The sequence below is a fragment of the Tachyglossus aculeatus genome, chromosome 27 (genome assembly GCF_015852505.1).
Source record: "Tachyglossus aculeatus isolate mTacAcu1 chromosome 27, mTacAcu1.pri, whole genome shotgun sequence".
NCBI classification, from domain to species: Eukaryota; Metazoa; Chordata; class Mammalia; order Monotremata; family Tachyglossidae; genus Tachyglossus; species Tachyglossus aculeatus.
In genome coordinates, this window is record NC_052092.1 from 3,796,344 (window position 1) to 3,824,285 (window position 27,942).

General features: G+C 56.7%; 1 protein-coding gene across 1 annotated transcript; it reads right to left on the reverse strand.

The window, feature by feature from the left end:
* Positions 1-261: 261 nt before the first annotated feature.
* Positions 262-27,639, reverse strand: DCP1B (decapping mRNA 1B). The gene is given in 11 exon segments (XM_038767988.1): positions 262-499; positions 1,340-1,588; positions 3,628-4,275; positions 4,277-4,355; positions 4,357-4,457; positions 6,214-6,348; positions 7,386-7,524; positions 10,962-11,028; positions 20,168-20,295; positions 21,492-21,532; positions 27,483-27,639. Coding segments are annotated over 11 exon segments (1,773 nt in total). The 5' UTR covers positions 27,588-27,639; the 3' UTR covers positions 262-418.
* Between the last annotated feature and the right edge of the window lie 303 nt (positions 27,640-27,942).

Genomic DNA, 27,942 nt, shown 5'->3' on the forward strand with positions numbered 1-27,942 from the left:
CCGCTCGTCTTAATAATAATAATAATAATAATAATAATGACAGCATTTATTAAGCGCTTACTCTGTTTAAATCACTGTTCAACTGTTACATTGTACTCTCCCAAGCAGAGCTCTGCACACAGTAAGCGTTCAATAAATACGACGGACTGACAAATAAAAAGGGAACTCGGCCCCCTCCCCGCTCCCCCGAGTGACCCAAGCCAGAGGCCGCTCCCAATCTCTCCGGCCGGGGTCCTGATGAGGAGATGCAGGGGCGCTGGGTAAAAAGGTGGGGGTGTTTTATTGAATCACACATCCTTTCAGTAAAAAACCAAACAAACAACAACAACACAAAAAACAAAGGCGGAAAAGTTTCAACACTGAGCTGGTGCTGGACCGCTAAGTCGCTCGAAGGTTTCCCGTTCAAAACTTCGGGTCTTTAGAGAGTCTTTTTCCTGGCTGGCCGGGTCGCCCCATAGAGATACGCTTCGTAGATGATGGTGAGGAAGTTGTCGTCGTTCTGAAGGAGAGGGACCACAGGCCTCGGGTCGGACCCCGCCCAGGGCATCTGTCGGATGCCGCTCCCCAACTCTCCCTGCCCATCTTGCCCGGATGGCCCGGTCTGCGGAAGGTGAGCCATCCACGAGCTCCTGGTTGGCTAAATCTCGTGATCCCGTGCCCCTCGGTCTTGGGGGAGGGGGACATCTCAAGTCACTTCCTGCCTGTCTGGTAACCGTTCCCTCTTCACTGCCCGGGAAATGTGCTCTGGGCCCCCTTCCTACCATGCCCTGGGGTGGACTGGGTCTCCCCCTGCCCACTTTCCTGAGGAGGTCTTACAGTGGGCAATGGAGTCGCCCGACTCCACCAGTCCACTTGGCTCTCTGGGACTCCGTAAGAGAAGAAAAAGACGAGGTCCCCGTCCTTTGGGCGCTTATGGTCAGCCCGCGTGTGTGCAAACACACTCATTCACATGCAAACTACACACTAAGGGGAGAAGAGCTGGCTGAGGAAACAGGGAAGAGAGGGTGGAGAGGTAAGGCCACGGGGGAACCGAAGCACCAGTCAAGTGGTGAGGAGGCGGCTTAGTGTGGAGAAGCCAACTTTGGATTCGGGGTGGCCGTTGTGACAGCAGATCACAGGAAGGGAGGAAGGTGTTATCCGATGGGAAGAGAGGAGGAGGAGGAGTGGGAAGGGGGGAGAAAGAGAGGACAGAGGTAGAGGTGTCTATAGTCCCCACGGAGATGGCTGCAGCCCACCTAGCTGAAGGGCTAAAAGGGGCTAGGAGGGGCAAGAGAGGGTAGCGGCTTCAAGGGCCAGGACGGAAGCGTGAGGGGCAGGGGGCGGGGTGGGTCCCCCTTACCTGGAGGAGGTTGAGCAGGGTCTCCTGGAGCTGCAGTTTGGTCAAGGAGCTCCTACTCAGGGTGGCAGGGTCCGGGCGGGTCAGCGGCAGCAGGAGACCCGTGGTCGCGGCCTGGGGCTCCTGGGTGGGCAGGGGGAGCCGGACGCTCTCCGTGCCCTTGGCAGGGGCGGGGGACGGCTGGCTGAACACCATGGGTGACATCAGCAGGGACGGGGCCACGGTGGCGGGGATGCGCTGAGGGGAGATCACCTGTCGGGGAGGAGATACAAACCACTCAGCTGGGCTCGGGGCCTGCAGGAAATGGAGGGAGACCAGAAGGCGGCCCGCCCGGACTACCCCCGTGGCGGAGGGAGAGGGACAGGCTGGCTCACCTGGATTCCATAATAATAATAAGGATGGTATTTGTTAAGCGCTTACTATGTGCTAAGCACTGTTCTAAGTGCTGGGGAGGTTACAAGGTGATCAGGTTGTCCCACGGGGGGCTCACAGTTTTAATCCCCATTTTCCAGCTGAGGTAACTGAGGCCCAGAGAAGTGACTTGCCCAAAGCCAGACACAGCTGACAGTTGGCAGAGCAGGGATTTGAACCCATGACCTCTGACTCCAAAGCCCGAGCCATGTATGGAGCATAGTCCCTGCTCTGGAGGCTTTTATAATAATAACAATAATGGCGGTGATGGTATTTGTTAAGCACTTCCTATGGGCTAAGCCCAGTGCTGGGGTAAGCAGGTTAGCCCACCTGGGGCTCACGGTCTTAGAGAAGCAGCGTGGCTCAGTGGAAAGAGCGTGGGCTTTGGAGTCAGAGGTCACGGGTTCAAATCCCGGCTCAGCCAATTGTCAGCGCTGTGACTTTGGGCAAGTCATTTCACTTCTCTGGGCCTCAGTTACCTCATCTGGAAAATGGGGGTTTAAGACTGTGAGCCCCCCGTGGGACAACCTGATCACCTTGTACGCTCCCCAGCGCTTAGAACAGTGCTTTGCACATAGTAAGCGCTTAATGAACGCCGTCATTATTATCATTATCCCCATTTTCCATCCACCGCCACCAGCCGTGGAGGGAGACAGACGAGACGGACCTGATTTCCCCCAGCTCGCCCGGGCTACCTCCACCGCGGTGGGCCGCGGAGGGAGATGGACGGGCCGGCCTCGAGCCCCGCTGGCTCGCCTCGCTTAGGCCCACAGCTGCTGGCCGTGGGGGGGACACCAAAAAGCCAGCCTGCCTGGGCTACGTCCACTGCCACCGGCTGTGGAAGAAAACGGACAGCCCGGGGCCGAAGAGGAAGCGTTCGGGGAGGATGCGGGCCACGGTGAGCTCCGACTCGCCCCTTCCACGGCCCACAGCGGGTCATCTTCTGGCCGCCCACGGGGACGTGGGCTTGCCCCTCTGGCACCTTGTGGAAGAGCCCCAGGGCCGAGCCCCCCATGGGCTCTGACCGCCTTCCGCCTGCTCATCGCGGGCAGCGGGGAGGAAGGGGGGACAGGGTCTCAGTAGCGTCTCAGAGTCGGGCACTTGGGCAAAGGGGAGGCAGGAAGTCAACAGTCCATTTTACTAAGCTGCTGCAGTTATATAACCTACGAAAATTCATTTCCATCGCAGGAGCAGACAACTTACGTATTACCTTTTTAATATTCCAAGCCCCGAGGCGAGGCTGGCATGTAGCCCTGGGCCCGTGTCCAGCTCCCAGGACCCCACCCCTACGAAGCAGGCACGTCCAAATGAGGAGAGAGGATGGGCCGGGGAGGAGGCTTGTTTTGGCACCAGCAGTTGGCCACTGGGCCTTGAGGGGCTCTGGCCCAAGTGGCCAAAGCATCTCCGGGAGGGGGAGGTCCCATCGGGAAGCGCTGGGGCCTCCTGCTATTTCTGTCCCAGACTGAGGTTGTTCCCCCACAAGAACCCCCCCAAATCAAAGGCCCAGGACAAATTTGGTTTTCCTCAGAAGCAGTTGCTCAATTCCCACCTGAAAGGGGGGGAGAGAGGGGAAGAGGAAGGAGAGGGGGGATTGTGGGGCGATGGGAGACAAGAGTGGAGAATGGGAGGGGGGGAAGGGGGCAGGGAAAGTGGAAGGCATGGGAGAGGGAGCAAGGAGAATGGGGGGAAGAGGAGGTGGGGGTGAAGGACGGAAGAAGATGGGGAGGAGGTGTGACTGAAGGAGGAAAGGGGGAGCACAGAAGAGAGGAAAGGGAGGATGGAGAAGAGAGGAGGTGCTTCCGGGGAGCTCTGCTTCTCCGCCCTGCCTTGGGGCCGGACCCCTCCCTTCTCCCGACCCTGGACAACTCTGGCCCACTCACCTGGAGGAGCGGGGCCTGCCGGTCCGGCCTGGAGCTCTTCTCCGTCCAGGAGTCGAGGGGCTCGAGCGGCCGGGTGCTCTGCGTCACGAGCGGGAACTTGGCGGCCAGGGCGGGCCGGGCGGCGGCGGCGGCGGCGGCCCCGGGCAGCTGCTGGTCGTGCTGGACCATCTGCAGCTTCTTCAGCAGCTCCTGCGGGTAGGCCGCCCCACCGGGGTTGCCCGGGCTGCCCGAGAGGGGGGTGGCGGTGACGACGGGGGGAGGCGGGGGCGCTGCCCTGGGGAGTTTGGTCCGGTCCTTCCCCAGGTTAAAGTAGAGCAGGGGCGCCGGGGCCACGCCCTTGAGCGGGGCGGGGGGCGCGGTCCGGCCGAACAAGGGGGCCGGGGCGGGCTCCGGCTTGCTTCCCGTCACCAGCTGGGGAGCCTGGAGCTGGTCCAGCAGACTGGGCGGGCCGGGGGCGGCCGCGGCGGGGGGCAGCCCCGCGCCCTGGGGCGCCACCGGCTGGAACAGGCCCGGGAAGAGTCCGCCGGCCCGGCCCCCGCCAACCCCCGGGCCCGGCCGGCTCTCGGGCAGCTCGGGCACGGGCAGCAGGTCCGCGCTGCGCACCATGAGCTTCTGAATGGCCGGGCACAGCTGCTTCTCGGTGGGGGGGCGAGGGCCCGGCGGGCTCCTCGTAGGACAGCGAGCGCACCACCCCCTGCCTGCTGGGGAGCCGCTCCGGGGGCGGGGGGGTGGCCGTCCTCGGCGGGCTCCGAGCTGTCGCGGAAGGCCGCCCGCTCCTGCTTCCCGAAGAGGGCCGTCAGGGACAGGTGCTGAGGCTCCGGATCCGGGACCTGCGGAGGCGAGGCCGGGGGCAAGGGCGTGGTGGGGGGCTCTATCCGCTCGGCCCGGGGCGAGGAGGGGACCCAACCGGACCTTGGGACAGTCAGGGCTGAGAAGACCCAAAATGGTGGCTTGTCCGCTCAATCATAATAATGATGGCATTTATTAAGCGCTTACTATGTGCAAAGCACCGTTCTAAGCGCTGGGGAGGTTACAAGGTGATCAGGTTGTCCCACGGGGGGCTCGCAGTCTTCACCCCCATTTTACAGATTGAGGTAACTGAGGCCCAGAGAACTTAAGTGACTTGTCCAAGGTCACACAGCTGATAAGTGGCAGAGCAGGGATTTGAACCCATGACCTCTGACTCCAAAGCCTGGGCTTTTTCCACTGAGCCACGCTGCTTCTCAATGATGCCTGATCCCTCCCAGCCCTCCGCCCCAAACTCAGCCCCTCGCCCGCTTTTGGGCCCTGTGCTCTCAAAGGAAGCTGGGTAACGGGAGCCTCTGGACGGGGGGGTTGGGCTACCGGGGGTCCTCAGAATACCTGGAAGTCAGCGCTCAGTACAGTGCTCTGAACACAGTAAGCGCTCAATAAATACGACTGAATGACTGAATGAATGAATGAAGTCCGTCTCCCCCTACTAGACTGTGAGCCCGTTGTTGGGTAGGGACCGTCTCTATATGTTGCCGACTTGTACTTCCCAAGCGCTTAGTACAGTGCTCTGCACACAGTAAGCGCTCAATAACTACGATTGAATGAATGAATGGAAGCTTTTCTACTTCAAAAAAAAAAAGTCATCATTCCCATACTAAAATTCTCTCCCGCCTTCCCCAATCGATGGCATTTATTGAGCGCTTACTCCGGAGAGAGCGCTGTACTCTGTGCTTCGGAGAGGACAACGGAGTTAGTGAGTATGAAACCTGCCCTCAAAGAGTTTACGAGAGAAGCAGCGTGGCTCAGCGGAAACAGCCCGGGCTTTGGAGTCAGAGGTCTGGAGTTCAAATCCCGGCTCTGCCATTCATTCATTCGTATTTATTGAGTGCTTACTGTGTGCAGAGCACTGTACTAAGCGCTTGGGAAGTACAATCAATCAATCGTATTTATTGAGCGCTTACTGTGTGCAGAGCACTGTACTAAGCGCTTGGGAAGTCCAAGTTGGCAACATATAGAGACGGTCCCTACCCAACAGCGGGCTCACAGTCTAGAAGGGGGAGACAGACAACAAAACAAAACGTATTAACAAAATAAAATAAATAGAATAAATATGTACAAATAAAATAGAGTAATAAATACGTACAAACATATATACATATACAAAGCTGTGTGACTTTGGGCAAGTCACTTAACTTCTCCGGGCCTCAGTTACCCTCATCTGGAAAATGGGGATGAAGACTGTGAGCCCCCCGTGGGACAACCTGATCGCCTTGTGAGCTCCCCAGTGCTCTGCACATAGTAAGCGCTTAATAAATGCCATCATTATTATTACTATTACAATTTAGACTGTAAGCTCGTTGCGGACAGGGAATGTGATTATTGTTGCCTTGTACCCTCCCAAGTGCTCTGCACACAGTAAGCGCTCAATAAATACGCCCGGATGAATGAGGGGAAACCCCCAAATTTCCCCTCCGCACTGTGAGCTTGTTGTGGGAAGGGAGTGTGTTTGATGTCGCATTGTACTCTCCCAAGTGCTTAGCTTAATAAATAGGATTAATAACAATAATTATTGTTGTTATCCCACCACGACCCCCCGTGAATGACACCGCATACCTGGCCTTGCTTAGTAGTGAGCTGCTGTTGCTGCTGGTTTTCGCTGGGCTTGACGGGGATAGGCTTGATCAGGTTGGGGTTGTCGTAGATGGCGGAGGAGTTGGCAATCTGCTTGGGCTCCGAGCACTGCTTACACTGCAACAGAAACGCCGGCTGCTCGGGGCAAACTCGACGGGCGCGCTCGGTCCCCTCGGCCCCTCCGTCCCCCGATTCCACCCCACTCACCCGGGAATGACCATAAAATGACGGGAAGCCAGAGGAGGGTGCAAAGAGAGGTCGGTTTTTTTTTTCTGGACGACCCCTTCTCGTTTCCCCTCCCTCTGGCCTGGCTCTTTTTCCTCCGTCCCGCCTCCTCGTCCCCTTTTTTCATTCATTCATCCAATCGCATTTATTGAGCGCTTGCTGTGTGCAGAGCACTGTACTAGGCACTTGGGAAGTCCAAGGTGGGAACATGTAGAGACGGTCCCTACCCAACAGTGGGTTCACAGTCTAGAAGGGGGAGACAGACAACAAAACATATTAACAAAATAAAATTAATAGAATATTCATTCTATTCGGAATCCCTTCTATTTTCTCCTTCAGAAATGTCCGCTAATTCTAACCAAGGACTGAGAAATGGAGGTGTCGAAGTAGCCCGAGCTACGTGGGGGGTCGAGGGGGATGGTCCACTTGGTAGGCACGGAGCCTTAACTGCGGTCACCGTTTCCAACCCTCGGGCCGCGTCCGGCTCCGTTTTCCTAGGGATCCGGAAGGCCCCTCTGAGTTGCCATACGGGGAGCGGTCTATGGATGCCCGAGGGACGAGAGGGGTGGCCCCGGGAGAGGGGGATGAGTTATGGGGAGGGGGCTACCTGGAAGAGAGCCGGGGAGCAGGGAGATGTAGAAGAAAAGGGAAAGAGAGAAAAGGAGGGAGGAGAACAGCTGGTGGGGAGAGAAAAATAGGAACAAGGGACGGGATTATGGGTGGGGACTGTCAGGCGGAGGCAGAGAGGTTGACGGGCGATGAAAGGCGCAGAAAGCACAACAGAGACTTGGTGAGGAACCAAGGACTGGGGGGCCGTGGGGGATGGGGGAGAGGATAGGAGCACTGTGATTCTCTGCCTGGCAGCGGGCAGCCCCCCCATCGCCCGCCCCGGTGCTCCGGCCTGGGCGGCGGGAGGGGAAGGGGCGTACCTTGGTGTACTCGTCTTTGGCCTTGGTGAGCATCTGCAAGATGTCCACCTCTTTGGCGTCCCTGGCGCTGAGGCTCATGGGCGAGATGCCGGCGGCGCCGGTCCCCTGCCGGGCTCTCAGCTGCTCGTACTGCGTCAGGCTGGAAGGGCACAGCGGAGCGGGGAGGGGGGGAGGACCGGGACCGGGCAGAAACCAGCCCCCCCCCCCACAACCCAACAGATTCACAGGATTAGAAAACCAGCAATTCTCCCTTCACCCGCCACCCACGAATCCATTCTACTCTTTGGTGAGGAGGGATCCAGGGGGAGGGGACCCCCCCCCCGCCGCCCATCCCGCAAGCCTGCGGTCCCCGATCCCTCCGGGGGCCGGGTTGGGGGTCCCGCCGCTGGGAATCGCCGGCGTGGCGTGTTGGGTTTGATCAATCTCTCCTTCTCCAGCCCAGCCCGCACCCTCCGCTCCTCCACTGCTAATCTCCTCACCGTACCTCGTTCTCGCCTGTCCCGCCATCGACCCCCGGCCCACATCATCCCCCGGGCCTGGAATGCCCCCAACCCCTCTGCCCATCCGCCAAGCTAGCTCTCTTCCTCCCTTCAAGGCCCTACTGAGAGCTCACCTCCTCCAGGAGGCCTTCCCAGACTGAGCCCCTTCCTTCCTCTCCCCTTCGACCCCCTCTCCATCCCCCCATCTTACCTCCTTCCCTTCCCCACAGCACCTGTCTATACGTATATATGTTTGTACATATTCATTACTCTATTTATTTATTTATTTTACTTGTACATATCTACTCTATTTATTTTATTTTGTTAGTATGTTTGGTTTTGTCTCTCCCTTTTAGACTGTGAGCCCACTGTTGGGTAGGGACTGTCTCTATATGTTGCCAATTTGTACTTCCCAAGCGCTTAGTACAGTGCTCTGCACACAGTAAGCGCTCAATAAATACGATTGATGATGATGATGATCAATGGTATTAGTAGAGCGTGGGCCATGGGCTGAGCGCTCGGGAGCAGCCCACCAAGGCGGCAACCGTGTCGGCCTCAAGGGGCTTAATTCAAGTCAGTCAATGGTATTTATGGAGCGCTTACGGTGTGCAGAGCATTGTACTAAGCACTTGGGAGCGTATGATATCCCACCTGACCACCACCCAGTTTACAGTCAGGTAATAACAATAATTGTGGTATTTATTAAGCGCTTACTATGTGCAGAGCATTGTACTAAGCACTTGGGAGCGTACGATATCACAGACAGACACATTCCCTGACCACCACCAAGTTTACAGTCAGGTAATAACAATAATTGCGGTATTTATTAAGCGCTTACTATTGCAGAGCATTGTACTAAGCACTGGAGAGCACAGGATATCACAAACAGACACATTCCCTGACCACCACCAAGTTTACAGTCAGGTAATAACAGTAATTGTGGTATTTACTAAGCGCTTACAGTGTGCAGGGCATTGTACTAAGCACTTGGGAGCGTATGATATCCCAAACAGACACATTCCCTGACCACCACCAAGTTTACAGTCAGGTAATAACAATAATTGCGGTATTTATTAAGGGCTTACTGTGTGCAGAGCATTGGATGATATCCCAAACAGACACATTCCCTGACCACCACCAAGTTTACAGTCAGGTAATAATAATTGCGGCATTTATTAAGCGCTTACTGTGTGCAGAGCATTGGCTGATATCCCAAACAGACACATTCCCTGACCACCACCGAGTTTACAGTCAGGTAATAATAACTGCGGTATTAAGCGCTTACTGTGTGCAGAGCATCGTACTAAGCACTTAGGAGCGTACAATATCGCAACAAACAGACACGTTCCCTGACCACCAGTCAAGTAATAACCGTGGTATTTATTAAGCGCTTACTACGTGCCGAGCACTGCTCTACGTATTGGGATAGAAAAAAGGTAATCCGGTTGGACACAGTCCCTGTCCCACGCGGGGCTCCCGGTCTCGATCCCCCTTTTACGGATGAGGTCACTGAGGCCCAGAGCAGTGAAGCGGTTTGCCCACGGTCACACAGCAGACGCGCGAGGGGGCCGGGAATAAGAGCGACATCCTCGGACTCCGCGGTCCTCGCTCTGTTCACCAGGCCACGCGGCTTCTCCGTGGGGTGCCTAGATGTGGGGGGTCCCCCCGAGGCCCATTTTTCGGGGGGGAATTTAGGGTTCAATCTGAGCAGGGGACACGAGTCACCCCGGGGGCAGCTCCCTCCTCCCGCCCGCCCCAGCTGCTGGCAATTACCGCCACCCCCGCACGTGACCCCCGCAGTCTCTTGCTCTCCCGGCGGGCTGCTTGTTCGTCGGTATGAAATGCTGCTATTATAAACCCCGGCCCGCGAGAGCGGGGGTATTCTGAGAATGCGTCTTTATCGCGGCAAATAACCGGTTCCAGGGCGCTTAATCACCGCCAACTGCAACTTGAGCTCGCTGAGCTGAAGTAGCTGTCACGGAGCGCATCTGTGGGGGCCGGGGGGTTGTAAGGAAAAACCCATCCTCGGGGGTGGCGGGAGGGGAACCCATCTCCCTTCGTGTCACGGCGGCTTTTACGGAGCGCTTACTGTACCGCGTCCTGAGCGCCGGGATCGAGGCAAGGTTATCCGATAGGGCGATGAGAACCAGTGTGGCCTAGCGGAAAGATGGGCTTGGGAGTCGGACCTGGACGAGTCACTTCACTCCCTTGGGCCTCACTTACCTCACCTGTAAAATGGGATTCAATTTTCCAATTTAGACTGTGAGCCCCATGTGGGACAGGGACCGTGTCCAACCTGATTAAACTGTATCTGCCCCAGTGCTTAAAACAAAGCCTGGGGCATAGCGAGTGCTTAGCGAATACCATCTGAGAAGGAAAAAAGGACAAGGGAGATCGGACTGGATCCCTGACGAGTCCTTCCATGGAGAAGTGACTTGCCCCAGGTCACGGGGAGAAGCAGCGTGGCTCAGTGGGAAGAGCCCCGGCTTTGGAGTCAGAGGTCATGGGTTCAAATCCCACCTCTGCCAACTGTCAGCTGTGTGACTCTGGGCAAGTCACTTAACTTCTCTCGGCCTCCGTTCCCTCATCTGTCAAATGGGGATTAAAACTGTGATTTCCCCCCCCCGTGGGACAACCTGATTACCCTGTCACCTCCCCAGCGCTTAGAACGGTGCTTTGCACATAGTAAGCGCTTCAGAAATACCATCATTATTTTCAGTTTGTTTTGTTTCGTTCTCTGTCTCCCCCATCTAGACTGTGCGCCCGTTGTTGGGTAGGGACCGTCTCTATATGTTGCCAACTTGACTTCTCAAGCGCTTAGTACAGTGTCCTGCACACAGTAAGCACTCAATAAATACGATCGAATGAATGAATATTATTACGGCGGGCTCAGGGATGGGTCCTCTGATTTCCAGCCCCCTCCTCGCTAAGCCACGCTGCCTTCACCTACTGAAATCCTCCTCCAAGGGAGGAGAGGTGGGGGCAGCCTACGACCCCGGAAGGGGGAGGCAAAGATGGGGCGCACTGAGACTCGGGGGCCCCCCACCGCCCCCCCCCCCCAACCTCGGCCACATCGGGTCAACTCTTCCCCGCTTACTTTTTCATGAGCTCGGCGATTCTTTGGCACTCTTCCTTGTCGTAAAACCAAATTCCATAAATGGACACTGTAAAGGCACAAGCACAGTTGAGCGTTTCTCCCACAGCCCAGCCCGCCGGGTGGAAATGTTCCCCGAGCTGGGGCCCCCCCGCAACCGGTGGGCTAGCGGCGAGAGGCGACCCCTGGCAAGGCTGGCGGCTACTGGACCGGGGAGGGGGCCCCATGTCTTCAGCAGCAGGATGCCAACTCTTCCCATCACCCGGAGGCCCGTTTACCATGAGAACGTACGCTTATTTTTTTTAATGGTATCTGTAAAGCGTTTACTATGCGCCAGGCACTGTACTAAGTGCTGAGGTAGACACAAGCTGATCGAGTCGGATGTGGCCTAAGTCCCACGTGGGGCCTACGGTGTGAATCCCCATGTTTACAGATGAGGAGACTGAGGCACAGAGGAGGACGTGCCCAAGGTCAGAAGCTCCTAAACCATTCCCCCCCCACCTCCTTGGCTCCGTTGAAACCTAGAGACACCAGCCCCTAAAAGCCAAACCCAGACTCCGAATCCCCCCCGCGACCCCAGGCAGCCCGGTTTGCTGCCATTTTAAGGCAGGCTGCTCCCAACGCTCACCTGCCTGAAGGGGTGATGGGGGTTCCCTGTCATGAGCCGTAGAGAACGGAATATAATAATAATAATAATAATGGCATTTATTAAGCGCTTACTATGTGCAAAGCACTGTTCTAAGCGCTGGGGAGGTTACAAGGTGATCAGGTTGTCCCACGGGGGGCTCACAGTCTTAATCCCCATTTTACAGATGAGGTAACTGAGGCACAGAGAAGTTAAGTGACTTGCCCAAGGTCACACAGCTGACAATTGGCGGAGCTGGGATATGAACCCATGACCTCTGACTCCAAAGCCCAGGCTCTTTCCCCTGAGCCACGCTGCTTCTCCAAGAACATCCCCGCCTGGGACCACCATAACCCACCGGGAAGCGGTCCCCGCCCCCCGAAACTGGCCAAGGCGCCCCCCGCAATCTGGAGTCTGGGCTTGCCAGAAGATGGCACTACATGGGAGACATTTTGCCTTTGTGGAACCGTTTTTTTTCTTTAACTGGGAATTTTCAACCGACGCATGCGTGGGGGACACGTCTCTTCCCGGTCCAGATTCCCTCATGCCCGCCCCCGGGCTTGGAAATCCAGACACGCATTCCTCCCCGGCGAACTCATAATCCCTACTTCGGCTCACGCGCCCACCCTCCCGTGAGCCTCTGCTCGGGTAGTCCCCTTTCATCTCAAGGTCACGAAAGCGGTTAACTCGGGACTTGACATCCGTCGGGGCCGTGGGGACCGCTGCTGGCAGGTCCCCGGCTTGGGGGCGGGTAGGGGTGCCCACCTCGGCCCACACCCGACCTCGGAGGAGAACAACTCTGCCCCGGCCGGAGACCCGATTCCCGGACCGCGGGGGCTTTAATCTCCCGGAGGGGAGGGCCGGCCGGCCTTCTGGCTACAGGGAAAGTTCTCTTTCCCTGGAGAAGGAGTGGATTGGGACTCTCAAGGGAGAGAGAGGAGCTATAAAAGGAAGAGGCAGCCCCGGCCGGGGCACTGGGATCAAGGAACCCCTGAGGAACACGGGGAGGGGTGGGAGTGGCCCCCTTGTCTCATTCTGAAAATACACTCGTATTTGGGGCGGGCTTTTTGTTCTTTCCCCCCGATTCTAAGTTTGACGCGCCGTTCCGGGACGTCAACGGTGCCAAAAGCCTTCTGCAGATGCAATGCAGAGGGGAGATTTGCCGCTGTCCGGACCACCAGGGGAATGCAGGTGTGAGACAGTGACTGTTGGAAAAAAGGAAAAAAAAAACCCTCCCGGACGTTGGGAGACGAGGATTCAGGGACGGGGAGAGATCAGTTTCTGGATGGCTGTTGCCTGGGGCCTGCGTTGGGCCGATTCAAAACCCATCTTTTAATCTGGCTAACGGGGCCGTGGAAGATGAAGATCGAATGGCAGAGGGACTGAAAGGAGGGGGGTGACAGAACCTGTCTCTCCATCGCCAGGCACTGAGAATGCAGTTTCTCATGACACTAATGATGACCCTCGACTTCCTGGTTTATTTTTTTACCAAGCACTCGTATTTTTCCAAAGCCCTGAGCCCTTCTAGACTGTGAGCCCCCCTTCTAGATTGTGAGCCCACTGTTGGGTAGGGACCGTCTCTATATGTTGCCAACTTGTACTTCCCAAGTGCTTAGTACAGTGCTCTGCACACAGTAAGCGCTCAATAAATATGATTGATCGTGAAGAGGTTGGTCCACTCCTTTCCATTCCACAGAGGAGGAAACTGAGGCCCAGAATTGGCTCGCTCGAGGTCCCACGGCAGGCCGAGGGGCTTGGCTGGGACTAGAACTCAGTTCTCCCAACTCTCTCCCCTAGGTCCTGCGGGGACAGTGAGGGCTGAAACAGGAGTCGGAGTCACCCAGCTCTTTCCCAGAGCTCTGGCCTGCGAGTCAGCAGGCCCTGGGTGCTAATCCCGGCTCCACTACTTGTCTGCCGTGTGACCTTGGAAAAGCCACTGCACTTCTCTGGGCCTCAGTTACCTCATCTGTAAAATGGGGATTAAGACTGTGAGCCCTATGTGGCACAGACTATGCTGTCCCCCCTTCTAGACTGTGAGCGCACTGTTGGGTAGGGACCGTCCCTATATGTTGCCAACTTGTACTTCCCAAGCGCTTAGTACAGTGCTGTGCACACAGTAAGCGCTCAATAAATACGATTGATTACCTTGTATCTGAATCCCCCCGCCTTACCTCCTTCCCCTCTTCACAGCACCTGTATGTACGTATATGTTTGTACGTATTTATTACTCTATTTATTTTACTTGTACATATTTATTTTATTTTGTTAATATGTTTTGTTCTCTGTCTCCCCCTTCTAGACTGTGAGCCCGCTGTTGGGTAGGGACCGTCTCTATATGTTGCCAACTTGGACTTCCCAAGCGCTTAGTACAGTGCTCTGCACACAGTAAGCGCTCAATACGATTGAATGAATACCCCAGTACTTAACAGTGTCGGGCATATAATAAATGCTTAAGTACCATGAAAAAAAAACCCACTGTGGACACTTGAGCCAGAAAGCATGAATTGGTCTCGTGGAGAGCACTGGCCTTGGACTCAAAGGACCTGGGTTCTAATCCTGGCTCCACCACTGGCTTGCGGTAGAACTTTGGGCAAATGACTTCTCTGGGCCTCAGTTCCCTCACCTGTAAAACGGGAACTACGACTGTGAGCCCCGTGTGGGGCAGGGACTGTGTCTGACTTGATAGTCTGGTATTTCCTCCGGCGCTTAGTACAATGCTTGGCACCAAGTAAGCACTTAATACAGCTACTATTACTGTTACTATCGTCTAAAAGAGCCCATTCCAGGCAGACTTTTCTTGTCCCCACCCACCCAACGGGCTGTATCGGAGTAGCTGGCGATTCACGGAAGCCAGAGATGGCTGTGGCTCTCTCTCTCTCTTTCCCTCTCTCTCGGAGGTGATGAGCTGACAGGCAGGGTCGGGGGGCCCCCTCTCCCACCACCTCGATCCAAGTTTTCCCACAAGACTGCGGGGGAGGGGCCGGCCGGGGGAAAGCCGAAGTCCCGGAGGACTAGGCGGAGAGAGGCCGCGGCGGAAAGGGCAGACGCAGAGGGGACCCGGGAGAGGGGTATCCCTCCCTGCTCCGGAGCACGGGAAAAAGGGAAATTCCCAGGCAGAAGCCTGGAGCTTCCCGTGCCCGGAGAGGCCTACTACGCCGGCTCAGCTGAAGGGCCGCTCTGACCGGAGACTAGAACCGCCGAAAGGAAGGGCTCCGTTTGACGATGACCGGCTTTTTCAATCCCCCTCAAACGCCCCAAGGGCCGCCGCCGGCCCCATCGGCGGACTGAGCGCGATCCGCCTGGAAATTGAAGATGATTCCCGCCTTCTCTTCGCGGGCCGGTCCCCCCTACCGATCGCTCCCCAGTGTCCGGCCCGCCGACCCGGAGCCGCCCGGAGCCCGGCCCGCCCGCCTCTCCGTCCCGCCCAGAGGTAAGGCCCTCCGTCAGCGGGAAGGGACGCGTGGTCCGCCGTCGGCTACGAACGTCCGGTTCACGGTCCCGCCTCTCGGCCGGTGCCCTTCCGCCCTCGACTCCCTGCGCCTCGGCCTCAAAGACTTATGGCCGCTCTCGGGCGCCGGGAATTCTCGGCTCTCCGGTGCCAGGCGGGCCGGGGCCGACGGAATTCCGAATCCGGGGCTCCGCTCGTTTGGGGCCCCCTCTGTCCGGGGGGGGAAGAGGAGATGATGAGAATTCGACCGGTTGACTTGCAGTCCAATTCCGCAAGGCCGGGCACAGGCCGATTTATGCCTGGGTGGGGGAAGGATTTGGGGTTCGGGGGTGTTCCTTTTTGAGAGGCGGGATCGGAGGGAGGAGGGGAAAGAATTATGGGAGACCCTGCCGTCGTCTGCCCGGTGGGAGTTAGGATTTCAAGAGAGGAAAGGCCTCTAGGGAAGGGAGCTCTAGGTTGAAAGGTCAACAGGTCCGTGGGCCTGAATTCTCGACCAGTGACGCGTCCCCTCATGAGGAGGGGCCTCTGGGGCTTGGTAAAGGGAAGGGTGCCAGGCCGCAAACGGGGGGCGAATGCTGCCCCTCCCCATGATCTTGCCACCGAAACCCCGGAACCCATGGGGCAGTTTCTCCATACATCCGGGGCACAATTAAAACCACCTCGCGGTGCAGGGGTCGAGTGAAAGCGGGCCGGAGCCTGCGTTTTGTTTTTTTAAAATGATATTTGTTAAGTGCTTACTCTGTGCCAGGCACTGTGCCAAGCACTGGGGTAGATCGAGTGAATTAGGTTGGACACAGTACACCTCCCACACGGCTCACAGGCTTAACCCCCATTTTACAGATGAGGAAGCTGAGGCGCAGAAAAGCGAGGCGGCTTGTTCAAGGTCACGCAGCAGACAAGTGTCTCCCCCTTCTAGACCGTGAGTCTGTAGCTGGGTAGGGACCGTCTCTATATGTTGCCGATTTGTACTTTCCAAGCTCTTAGTACAGTGCTCTGCACACCCTAAGCGCTCATTAAACACGATCGAATTGAATCAATTGAAAAGTAGGAGAGCGGCGATTAGAGCCCAGGTCCTTCTGATTTCCGGGCCCGGGCTCTAGCCACTAATCCGCGCTGCTTCTCTGATTTTCACCGATCGATCACCTTGCTGATGTGACCTACTTCTGTCTCGAAGCTGGGGTGCATATGCACGTCCCCTCGAAACACCAGGGGAGGAGGGGTTAGGATGATGGTGGCCCCTTGTTTGGGGCGCCTATCTTATCTGGAAAGAGATGGGCTGGTCCCCCCAACACAAGCCCCCAAGCCCATAAATGGGAAACGGCGCGGGGCAGGATAACGCAAGATACGCTGTCCCCTCCTCGCATTCTCCCCTCCCCGCATTTCCACCCACTTCTAGCCCGTTAAAACAAGGGGGAATCTTCCGCGTAGGACTCTCTCCTTCCCCTTCAGCCGCGGGCCGGCTGACCACAGCCGGGCTCGGCCCGACGGGAGGGGTCCGGGAAGCGTTCCCGGCTGGGAAGGGCCCACATAGCACTGTTATCTCTGGCCTCTCCGCTCTGTTTCTTCTCACATGCCGTCCGGCCCCGGCAGCGGTCCCGTGATCCCCGGACGTCGGGTCACTCGGAGCGGCTGGGAGGCACCGCTCTCCTCGGGGTCGAGGCCGGGCCCGCCTCGCGCCGGGAATGAGGGAGGGAAGTTGGGATTCGCGCTGCGGGGTGAGCGAAGAGCCTCTCTCTGGAGGCACAAGCTCCAGATTGGGAAGCAGTGGGGCTTAGTGGGAAACTGCTTGGCTCAGTGGAGAGGGCCCGGGCTTACGAGTCACAGGTCATGGGTTCTAATCCCGGCTCCGCCACTTGTCAGCCGGGTGACTACGGGCAAGTCGCTTAACTTCTCTGTGCCTCAGTTACCTCATCTGTCAAATGGGGATTAAGACTGTGAGCCCCACGTGGGACAAATTTATGACCCTGTACCTACCTCCAGTGCTTTGAATGGGCTTGGCACATAGTAAGCACTTAACAAATCAATCAATCAATTGTATTTATTGAGCGCTTACTGTGTGCAGAGCACTGTACTAAGTGTTAAGTGAACAAATACCATTATTCTATTATTATAAAGGCCCCAGGCAACCCCAACAGGGACATTTTACGGACCTTCTCTAAACACCGCAGCTGCTAGTCTCCTGGGTGATCTTGGGCGAGTCACTGAATGCCCCTGTGCCTCAGTTTCCTCATCTGCAAAATGGTGATTCAATGCCTGTCATCCCGTCTACTTAGACTGTGAGCCCCTTGAGGGACAGATTTTATATCTTAATTAACTTATACCGACGCCAGCACTTTATACAATGCTTGGCAAACAGTAACTGCTTAATACCAGAATTTTAAAAAATGGTATTACCATTATTATTATCATCTACTCTAAGAGATAATAATACTGGGATTCATTAAGTATGGCCGCTGCGCTGAGCACTGGGACACAGAAGGGGAATCAGATCGAACCCACGCAGGACTGAGTCTAAGAGGGAAGGTTGGAACAGGTGCTTTCTCCCATTTCACAGGTGAGGAAACTGTGGCTCAGAGAGGTTAAATGTCTCCTCCGAGGGTCACACAGCAGGTCAGGAATCTGGGTCTCCTGTCTCCCAACATCCCGTGTGCTTTCCACTGGGCCGCGCTGCCCATTCTCAGCAGCAGAATAAAGAGAATGACTGGAATCTGGGTTTATCCTCAGAGTTGCAGTTTTGTTCTTAATAAATCAGAGCACTAACTGGGCCTTCTCCGGAACTGCAAACTCCAAGACCTCCTTGTGGGTAGGATCGGGGGAAAAGGAGTCAATCCTCTTATTCCCAGATTTGCCATTCCGTTCCCCATCCATATTCCGAACTGCTCTAAGCTCCACCTCCCACCTGTCAGCTCTTCCTCTCGACTGTAAGCTCGTCGTGGGCAGGGAATGTGTTATACTGTACTCACCCAAGCGTTTAGTACAGCGCCCTGCAGACAGGAAGCATTCAGTAAATACCACTGATTGGTTGACTGAGGGGTGGCGCCGGGACCCATCCAAATCTTGTCATTTTGATTCTTTTTTTGAGGTGGCAAATAATAATAATGGCATTTATTAAGCGCTTACTATGTGCAAAGCACCGTTCTAAGCGCTGGCAAATGGCGGTGCCGGTTCAGTCTCTGCCTCTTTCCCGCTAAAATTGGCAATTCTCCCCAGGTTTATGACTCGATCTGGTGATTAGCTACGTCTCTCCCTGATGCATCTCCTGAGCGGACGGAATTATTTTGGGGCGGGGGCTGGGGGGAGGACCCTGTCTAAATGTAAAGTCAGTGCCAAACGTAGCCTGAAAACTGAATGATCCCTTTGTCCTTTTCCCTGAATATTCCTTTGTCATCGGGAGGCGCCGCCCGGGGGGGATGGGGATGGGTTGTTGGGTGTCTTAGCCAATCAATGATTTCATAGTCTATTACCTCCAAGATGGAGCTTTTACCAAAGTAGTCTAGCCTCTTTCTCGTTACGAGCGGGAGAGCTCTGCCACATGTCTGCTGTGTGACCTTGGGCAAGTCACTTCACTTCTCTGAGCCTCAGTTCCCTCATCTGTCAAATGGGGATGAAGACTGTGAGCCCCACGTGGGACAACCTGATCACCTTGTAACCCCCACAGCACTTAGAACAGTGCTTTGCACATAGTCAGCGCTTAACAAATGCCATCGTTATCATTATTACTATCTTAAAGCTTCCTATTTTCTTGGTTGCGACAGAAACAACCCAGTGCCCATTTTCACCCAGGTGAGGTGCAGAGGTGGCTGCTCGCACCCAACGGGCACCCAACTGGCACGCCGCCTCGGGGTCAGTCAGTTGAATCTATTGAGGGCTTACTCGGTGCAGAGCACTGTACTAAGCGCTTGGAAGAGTACGCTGGGATAATCAACACATTCCCTGCCCACAACGAGCTTACAGTCTGGAGGGGCAGAAGTAAAGCGAGGCACCCCGAAGAGATTCACTCAGGAGTTAAAAGATCGTGGCTCCGGGGCACCTCCGCCACTGCCCCGTGGGTCCAGAATAAATAAGAATTGTGGTATTGGTGAAGTGCTTACTCTGTGCCAAGCACGGTGCCAAGAGCTGGGGGAGGAGGCAAGGATAGACTGAAGAAGGGGGTAAAGGGAGGGAAGATGGGGAGCACACTAGAGTGGTAAGGCCCAAAGGTGGAGGCTGAGAGTGGAAAGCGACAAAGAAGAGTTGGAGGACGGGGGCGGGGGGGGTCTCTGGGAGAAGTCTCGCTCCCAGAAAACAGAAAGCAACACCAGCAGAAAGCCCAGAATCTGGGGAAGTCTCCCACATGCCCGGTGACATCATAATAACAATAATTGCGATATTCGTTAAGTGCTGACTATGTGTCGGGCATTGTACTAAGCGCTGGGGTTTTACACAAGCAAATCAGGGTGGACACAGTCCCTGTCCCACGTGGGGCTCACAGCGTCGATCCCCATTTTACAGATGAGGTAACTGAGGCCCAGAAGTGAAGTGACTTGCTCCGGGGCACCCAGTAGACAAGCGGCAGAGCCGGGATTAGAATTAGGATACGCCAGTCCCAAGCCGTGGGGGATGAACTGTGTCCCTCGTAACCTGGCCTGGTGTGTCCTTGAGCTGGAAACCAAGGGCCCGGCCCGGGCCTGCCAGATCTGATAGTATCCCAGCCCAGAAGGACGTGGGATTTAAATACCTCTGCAAAAATAGTTGCATGCCCTCCTTGTGAGCTTTCTCAGGGACATAAGCTAGTTACTCCCGTGGCCTAGCGTCTAGAACCCGGGTCTGAGAGTCAGAAGGACCTGGGTTCTAATCCCGGCTCCGCCACTTGGCTGCTGGGTGACCTCGGGCACGTCGCTTCACTTCTTTGGGCCTCAGTTACCTCATCTGTGAATTGGGGGTGAAGACTGTGAGCCCCATGTGGGAGAGGGACAGTGCTTGGATCTACTTCAACGCTTAGGACAGTGCCTGGCAAACAGTAAGCGCATAAAAAGTACCATAAAAACACAAAACCCTCGCCTGTCGCCCATGCCCAACTCCGGCAAGAAGGGGCCTGGGGCAGTCAGTTTCTGAATCGAGGGCTCCCCGCGACCAAAGGGAAAGAAAGATTCTCACGTCGGGCGTTCCGGTAGAGCAGGAAAGGGTCCTGGAGCTGGAAGTCCAGGTCTTTAGTGATGGGCTCCGTGCGGTTTTCCATGCTCAGCCTGTTCATGATGGTGAATCCGTGCTTGGGGGACGCCGACCTGGAAAATCGGGGGGCAGGGGAGGAAGGGGGGGCCGCATGAGCTGGGGGAGGATGGAACCAGTCTCCCCCACAATGCGCCCCTCCGGTCCCAACTCGGGTGGCTCGAAAGTGCCATGGGGTGGGCCGGGTTGGGGGGATGTGGGTTGGAGAGTGACTGTGCCACGTTTGGCGTGAGGGGAGGGGGGGGTGGGATGTGCTGGATGGGTTCCTTTTAGTGACGAGATGAAATGGAGATGAGCAAACTAAACCCCGGGCACTGTTCCACTGAAACGCTATGTGTTGTCGGGCCAGGCCTCAACGAGAGCTTGAGATGAGACGCCGACGGTGGGGTGTGGGGGTGTTTTTCCCACCCCTCGTGGTCGTCTGGATTTAGTGTGGGCCTGGGGAAAAAAGACGGGAAGCGGCGTGGCTGAGTGGAAGGAGCCCGGCCCTGGGGGGACGGGGGGGTCAGAGGACCCGCATTTTAATCCCAGCTCTGCCGCTTGTCTGCTGCGGGACTTTGGGTAGGTCACTTCACTTGTCTGGGCTTCGGTTCCCTCACGTGTACAATGGGGATGAAATCCCCATTCTCCCTCCTCCTTAAACTGTGACCCCTGTGTGGGCCAGGGACCGTGTCCGACCCGATTAACTTGTATCTACCCCGGCGTTCAAAACGGTGCTTGACCCGAAGTAAGCGCTTAACAAACTTCACACACACACACACAAAAAAACCGGGGCTCTGGTGGTTTGATGTACACAGTAAGTGCTTAATAAATACGACTGATTGATTGATTGATTGATGCAAAGGGCATGATGCCCGGCTACCCATCCTCCTGACCCGCTCCGCTGCCCTACTTCCGGCTTCAGGGATGGAAAGGGGATGAGTCCAGGTGGCCGAGAGCAGATATTTAATATCCCGTGCTTGGGAGGGGGCGGGACTCTCTGATGTGGGGGTCGGGGGCATCCCTTCCAAAACCCGTGGCCTCCCGCTTCGTGAAACAGGGGCCGGTCCTGCTCGGTCCAGGGCTCTATGTACAGGAAGCACTCAATAAATAGCGGGGATCCATTTCACGCCAACCGAGCGCCGCAACAGGACCGTTTCCCACGTAGCCGGGGGTTCTTCCTTCTTGTCTGGAACTAATCGGGATGTGGCGGTGCCAGGGGCCCGAGTGAAGCCAGCCCTCAGAGCGGAGGCTGGAGGGGAAACATCCTCACCTCGTGTAGACGAACAGCGTCCCTTCCACATCCGTCTTCTCCTGCAACGCAACACGACACAACCGTGAACTGCACGTATGCACCGCCCTGCTGCCATGGCACAGACAGGTCAGCTCCTTGAGGGCAGGAAGCAGGTCGCTATTATGCTCTCCTAAACGCTCAGTCCAGGGGTCTGCATACAGTAGACTGGCAGCTTCTTGAGGGCAGACATCATGTGTACTAACTACTGAGAAGCAGCGTGGCTCAGTGGAATGAGCCCGGGCTTTGGAGTCGGAGGTCGTGGGTTCAAATCCCGGCTCCACAAACTGTCAGCTGTGTGACTCTGGGCAAGTCACTTCTCTGTGCCTCAGTTACCTCATCTGTAAAATGGGGATTAAGATTGTGAGCCCCCCGTGGGACAACTTGATCACCTTGAAACCTCCCCAGTGCTTAAAACAGTGCTTTGCACATAGTAAGCGCTTAACGAATACCATCATTATTATTATTGAACTCTCCCCACGGAGTGTGGTCTAGCAGATAGAGCCTGGGCCTGGGAATCAGAGGACCTGGGTTCTAATCCCGGCTCTGCCACTTGTCTGCTGGGTGACCCTGGGCAAGTGGCTTCACTTCTCAGTGCTTCTTACTTCATCTGTAAAATGGGGATGAAGATGGTGAGCCCCAACCTGACAACCTTGTATCTACCCCAGCGCTTAGTACAGTGCCTGGAAAATAATAAGCGCTAAATACCATTTAAAAAAAAAAACAACCACCAGTGAAGAGCAGTAGACTGAGCGCTCGAGTGAGTCCAATAAAGCTAGCAAACATGACCCCTGCCCTCGAGGAGCTGACGGTCTACTGAGTGTTGACTGAGAGCTTGGAAGAGGGCTTAGAAACAGCGTGGCTTAAGTGGTACAGCAAGGGCCCGGCAGTCAGAAGGTCATGGGTTCTAATCTCGGCTCCGCCACTTGTCAGCTGTGGGACCTTGAGCAAGTCACTTCACTTCTCTGGGCCTCAGTTCTCTCATCTATAAAATGGGGATTGAGACTGTGAGCCCCATGGGGGACAGGGACTGCGTCCAACCTGCTTTGTTTTTATCTCCCCAGCACTCAGTATAGTGCCTGGTCATAGTAAGTGCTGAACAAATACCATTATTATTATTAATAATAATAATAAGAGGTGAGCAGAGTTCGCAGAAACGATCCCTCCGAGGAGCTTCTAGAAGGCAGCCGCTGCCCTGTCGGTGCCCTCCTCTAGCCCCGAAGCCATCGTGGCTTGAGAAGCAGCGTGGCTCGGTGGAAAGAGCCCGGGCTTTGGAGTCAGAGGTCGTGGGTTCAAACCCCAGCTCCCCCAATTGTCAGCTGGGTGACTCTGGGCAAGTCACTTCACTTCTCTGGGCCTCAGTTCCCTCATCTGTAAAATGGGGAAACTGAGGCACAGAGAAGTGAAGTGACTTGCCCAAAGTCACCCAGCTGACAATTGGAAAGAGCCCGGGCTTTGGAGTCAGAGGTCGTGGGTTCAAGCCCCAGCTCCTCCAAATGTCAGCTGGGTGACTCTGGGCAAGTCACTTCACTTCTCTGGGCCTCAGTTCCCTCATCTGCAAAATGGGGATTAAGACTGTGAGCCCCATGTGGAACAACCTGATCACCTTGTATCCTCCCCAGCGCTTAGAACAGTGCTTTGCACATAGTAAGCGCTTAACAAATACCAACATTATTATTATCTCTGTTGGGCAGAGGTTCCTCGTCCCCGGGAGCCCTTCTTTCCAACTCGCTTGCTGAGGATACAGACCTCAGTGTTGCTCAGCCCAGTCTGGGTTCTTTGTGTTCCAAGAAAGCATCTGTTCTTTCCTTCCATCACCCGAGGAGACGGTCTCGCCCTCCCCCCTCCTGCTTTCTTTCTTTTTTTTTTTTTAAATGGTATTTGTTAAGCGCTTACTACCGATTCCATTTCAGGGCGAAATTTGGGAGCAAAGGCACGTCGCGTTGGCGGGTCCTTAGAAGCAGGAGATGCAGTAAAGTCTAGAGGGAAGGGCACGAGCTTGGCTTCTAATCCCTCCCCGCCCATTTTTTTTTTCTTTTTAATGGTACCGGTTAAAGCGCTTACTATGTGCCAGGCACTGGACTGAGCCCTGGGGTAGACACGAATTAATCGTATTTATTGAGCGCTTACTGTGTGCAGAGCACTGTACTAATAGGTTGGACACAGTCCCTGTCCCCCACAGGGCTCCCGGTCTTAATCCCCATTTGACAGATGAGGGAACCGAGGCCCCGAGAGGTAAAGTGACTGCCCAAGGTCACACAGCAGAGGCCGGATTAGAACCCAGGTCCTTCCGACTCCCGCCCGAAGCCAACGGCGGTTGGCGTAGGGGTCATGAGAAGCAGCCCGGCTCGGTGGAAAGAGCCCGGGCTTTGGAGTCGGAGGTCATGGGTTCAAATCTCAGCTCTGCCAATTGTCAGCTGTGTGACTTTGGGCAAGTCACTTCACTTCTCTGGGCCTCAGTCCCCTCATCGAGCCCAGTTGGGTAGGGACCGTCTCTATATGGTGCCAACTTGGACTTCCCAAGTGCTTAGTACAGTGCTCTGCATAAAGTACGCATTCAATAAATATGAATGAATGAATGAAAATGGGGATTAAGACTGTGAGCCCCCCCCCGTGGGACAATCTTGTAACCTCCCCAGCGCTTAGAACAGTGCTCTGCACATAGTAGGTGCTTAATAAATGCCATCATTATTATCTAATGCCCCCCTGACAGATAGGTATCCCCATTTTCCCTCTGCCACCCAGATTTCACCTAGGTGGCAAATGACACGTTCGCTTAACTGGAAGCCACAACATTACAACGCTGTGTCCGACCTGTTAACCGGTACTTACAACCCCCGGCGCTTAGCACAGCGTTTGATCCGTAGTGAGCGCTTAACAGATACCATTAAAAAGCAAAAAAAAGGAAGTTAGGCTGAGTTACTCTGATTGTCTCTGCCGAGTTGGCTGCAGGCCGTGTGGTTGTGCTGACGATTCCCTCCAGGCCGGGAGCACTGAGGTTTCTGCCCAGGGAGCATTTGGTACCGTGAACAGGCGCTTTTGCTAGCTGAGAGACTGTTGAGGGATGAAACCTTGGCAGGACACAACTCACCCTACTTTTTGGCTGGGGGCTGAAACTTGGGAGGACACAACTCATCCCATTTTTCGGTTGGGGGCTGAAACTTGGGAGGACACAACTCATCCCACTTTTCGGTTGGGGGCTGAAACTTGGGAGGACACAACTCATCCCATTTTTCGGTTGGGAGCTGAAACTTGTGAGGACACAACTCATTAAATTTTTCAGTTGGGGGCTGAAACTTGGGAGGACACAACTCATCCCATTTTTCGGTTGGGGGCTGAAACCTTGGGAGGACACAACTCACCCCACTTTTTGGTTGGGGGATGAAACTTTGGGAAGACACAACTTGCCCTATTTTTCAGTTAGGGGCTGAAACCTTGGGAGGACACAACTTGCCCTATTTTTCAGTTGGGGGCTGAAACCCTGGGAGGACACAACTTGCCCACTTTTTGGTTGGGGGCTGAAACTTGGGAGGACACAACTTGCCCACTTTTTGGTTGGGGGCTGAAACTTGGGAGGACACAACTTGCCCTATTTTTCCGTTGGGGGCTGAAACCTTGGGAGGACACAACTCATCCCATTTTTCGGTTGGGGGCTGAAACCTTGGGAGGATACAACTCGCCCTATTTTTGAGTTGGAGGCTGAAACCTCGGGAGGACACACACATCTTGCCCCATTTTGGGGGGTTGGGGCCTGATGTGAAGCCCCACTGGTCCCTGGTTGTCCCGTCTACACCCACTGCAGGCCCCGCTGGTCCTGCCTACACACTCCGCCGGCCCCGGTCGTGCCGTCTAAACCTCCTGCAGGCCCCGGTCATGCCGTCTACACTCACTGCAGGCCCCGGTTGTCCCGTCTACACCCCCTGCAGGCCCCAGTCATGCCGTCTACACCCCCTGTAGGCCCCGGTCGTGCCGTCTACACCCCCTGTAGGCCCCGGTCGTCCCGCCTACACCCCCTGCAGGCCCCAGTCATGCCGTCTACACCCCCTGCAGGCCCCAGTGGTCCCATCTACACCCCCTGCAGGCCCCAGTCGTGCCGTCTACACCCGTTGTAGGCCCCAATCGTGCCGTCTACACCCCCTGCAGGCTCCAATGGTCCCGTCTACACCCCCTGCAGGCCCCAGTGGTCCCGTCTACACCCCCTGCAGGCCCCAGTGGTCCCGTCTACACCCCCTGCAGGCCCTAGTCGTGCCATCTACACCATCATCATCATCAATCGTATTTATTAAGCGCTTACTATGTGCAGAGCACTGTACTAAGCGCTTGGGAAGAACAAATTGGCAACATCTAGAGACAGTCCCTACCCAACAGTGGGCTCACAGTCTAAAAGGAGGAGACAGAGAACAAAACCAAACATACTAACAAAATAAAATAAATAGGATAGGGACAAATAAATTAAATAGAGTAAAAAAATATGTGCAAACATACATACATATATACAGGTGCTGTGGGGAAGGGAGGGAGGTAAGATGGGGGGATGGAGGAGGGGGAGAGGAAGGAAGGGGCTGAGTGTGGGAAGGCCTCCTGGAGGAGGTGAGCTCTCAGCAGGGCCTTGAAGGGAGGAAGAGAGCCAGCTTGGCGGAGGGGCAGAGGGATTGGGGGCATTCCAGGCCCGGGGGTCTACACCCCCGTTTACAGCCCCTAGTGGTCCCGTCTACACCCCCTGCAGGCCCCGGTGGTCCCGTCTACACCCCCTGCAGGCCCCAGTCGTGCCGCCTACACCCCCTGCAGGCCCCAGTGGTCCCGTCTACAGCCCCTGCGGGCCCCAGTCGTGTCGTCTACACCCCCAGCATGCCCCGGTGGTCTCGTCTACACCCCCTGCAGGCCCCAGTCGTGCCGCCTACACCCCCTGCAGGCCCCAGTGGTCCCGTCTACACCCCTGTAGGCCCCAATCGTGCCGTCTACACCCCTGTAGGCCCCAGCAGTCCCGTCTACACCCCCTGCAGGCCCCAGCAGTCCCGTCTACACCCCCTGTAGGCCCCGGTGGTCTCGTCTACACCCGTTGTAGGCCCCAATCGTGCCGTCTACACCCCCTGCAGACCCCAGTCGTGCCGTCTACACCCCCTGTAGGCCCCAGTGGTCCCGCCTACACCCCCTGTAGGCCCCGGTCGTGCCGTCTACACCCCCTGCAGGCCCCAGCGGTCACATCTACACCCCCTGCAGGCCCCAGTGGTCCCGTCTACACCCCCTGCAGGCCCCAATGGTCCCGTCTACACCCCCTGCAGGCCCCAGTCGTCCCGTCTACACCCCCTGCAGGTCCCAGTCGTGCCGTCTACACCCCCTGTAGGCCCCAGTGGTCCCGTCTACACCCCCTGTAGGCCCCGGTGGTCTCGTCTACACCCGTTGTAGGCCCCAATCGTGCCGTCTACACCCCCTGCAGGCCCCAATCGTGCCGTCCACACCCCCTGTAGGCCCCAGTGGTCCCGTCTACACCCCCTGCAGGCCCCGGTCGTGCCGTCTACACCCCCTGCAGGCCCCAGCGGTCACATCTACACCCCCTGCAGGCCCCAGTGGTCCCGTCTACACCCCCTGCAGGCCCCAATGGTCCCGTCTACACCCCCTGCAGGCCCCAGTCGTCCCGTCTACACCCCCTGCAGGCCCCAGTCGTGCCGTCTACACCCCCTGTAGGCCCCAGTCGTGCCGTCTACACCCCCTGCAGGCCCCAGTGGTCCCGTCTACACCCCTGTGGGCCCCAATCGTGCCGCCTACACCCCCTGTAGGCCCCAGTGGTCCCGTCTACACCCCCTGCAGGCCCCGGTCGTCCCGTCTACACCCCCCGCAGGCCCCAGTGGTCCCGTCCACACCCCCCGCAGGCCCCGGCGGTCCCGTCCACACCCCCCGCAGGCCCCGGCGGTCCCGTCCACACCCCCCGCAGGCCCCGGCGGTCCCGTCTCCACCCCCCCGGCGGGGACGCACCCACTCGCTGGCCCGGTGCCCGAAGGTGTAGAGGGCCACCTGGCTGGCCACGTCCACGATGCGGTTGATGTAGGGGTCGTGTCGCTGCAGGGCGGCCAGGCTCATGTCCCGGACCTTGCCCGCGGAGTCGCCCTCGGCCGGGGCCGGTCCCGGGGCCGGGGCCGGGGCCGACGGCGGCCCGGCCTCCTCCTCCGCCTCAGCCACCGCCGCCATCTTCCCCCTCCTCCCTCCTCCTCCTTCCTCCCTCCCGGCAACGCGACGCACTGCGCAGGCGCCGCCAATCCACCGCCGAGCGCGCCACCCCCCTGTCTGCGCGCCTGCGCGGCCCCGACTTCAAAGGCGCCGCCGCAGACAGCGTCAGTCGATCGCCGAGCCGGCGTCCTCTCGTCCGCCCCCGCGCCGTTGCTAGGGGCAACGAGGAGGGCGGAGCAGCCCCGCCTCTATAAAATGGCGCCGTTTG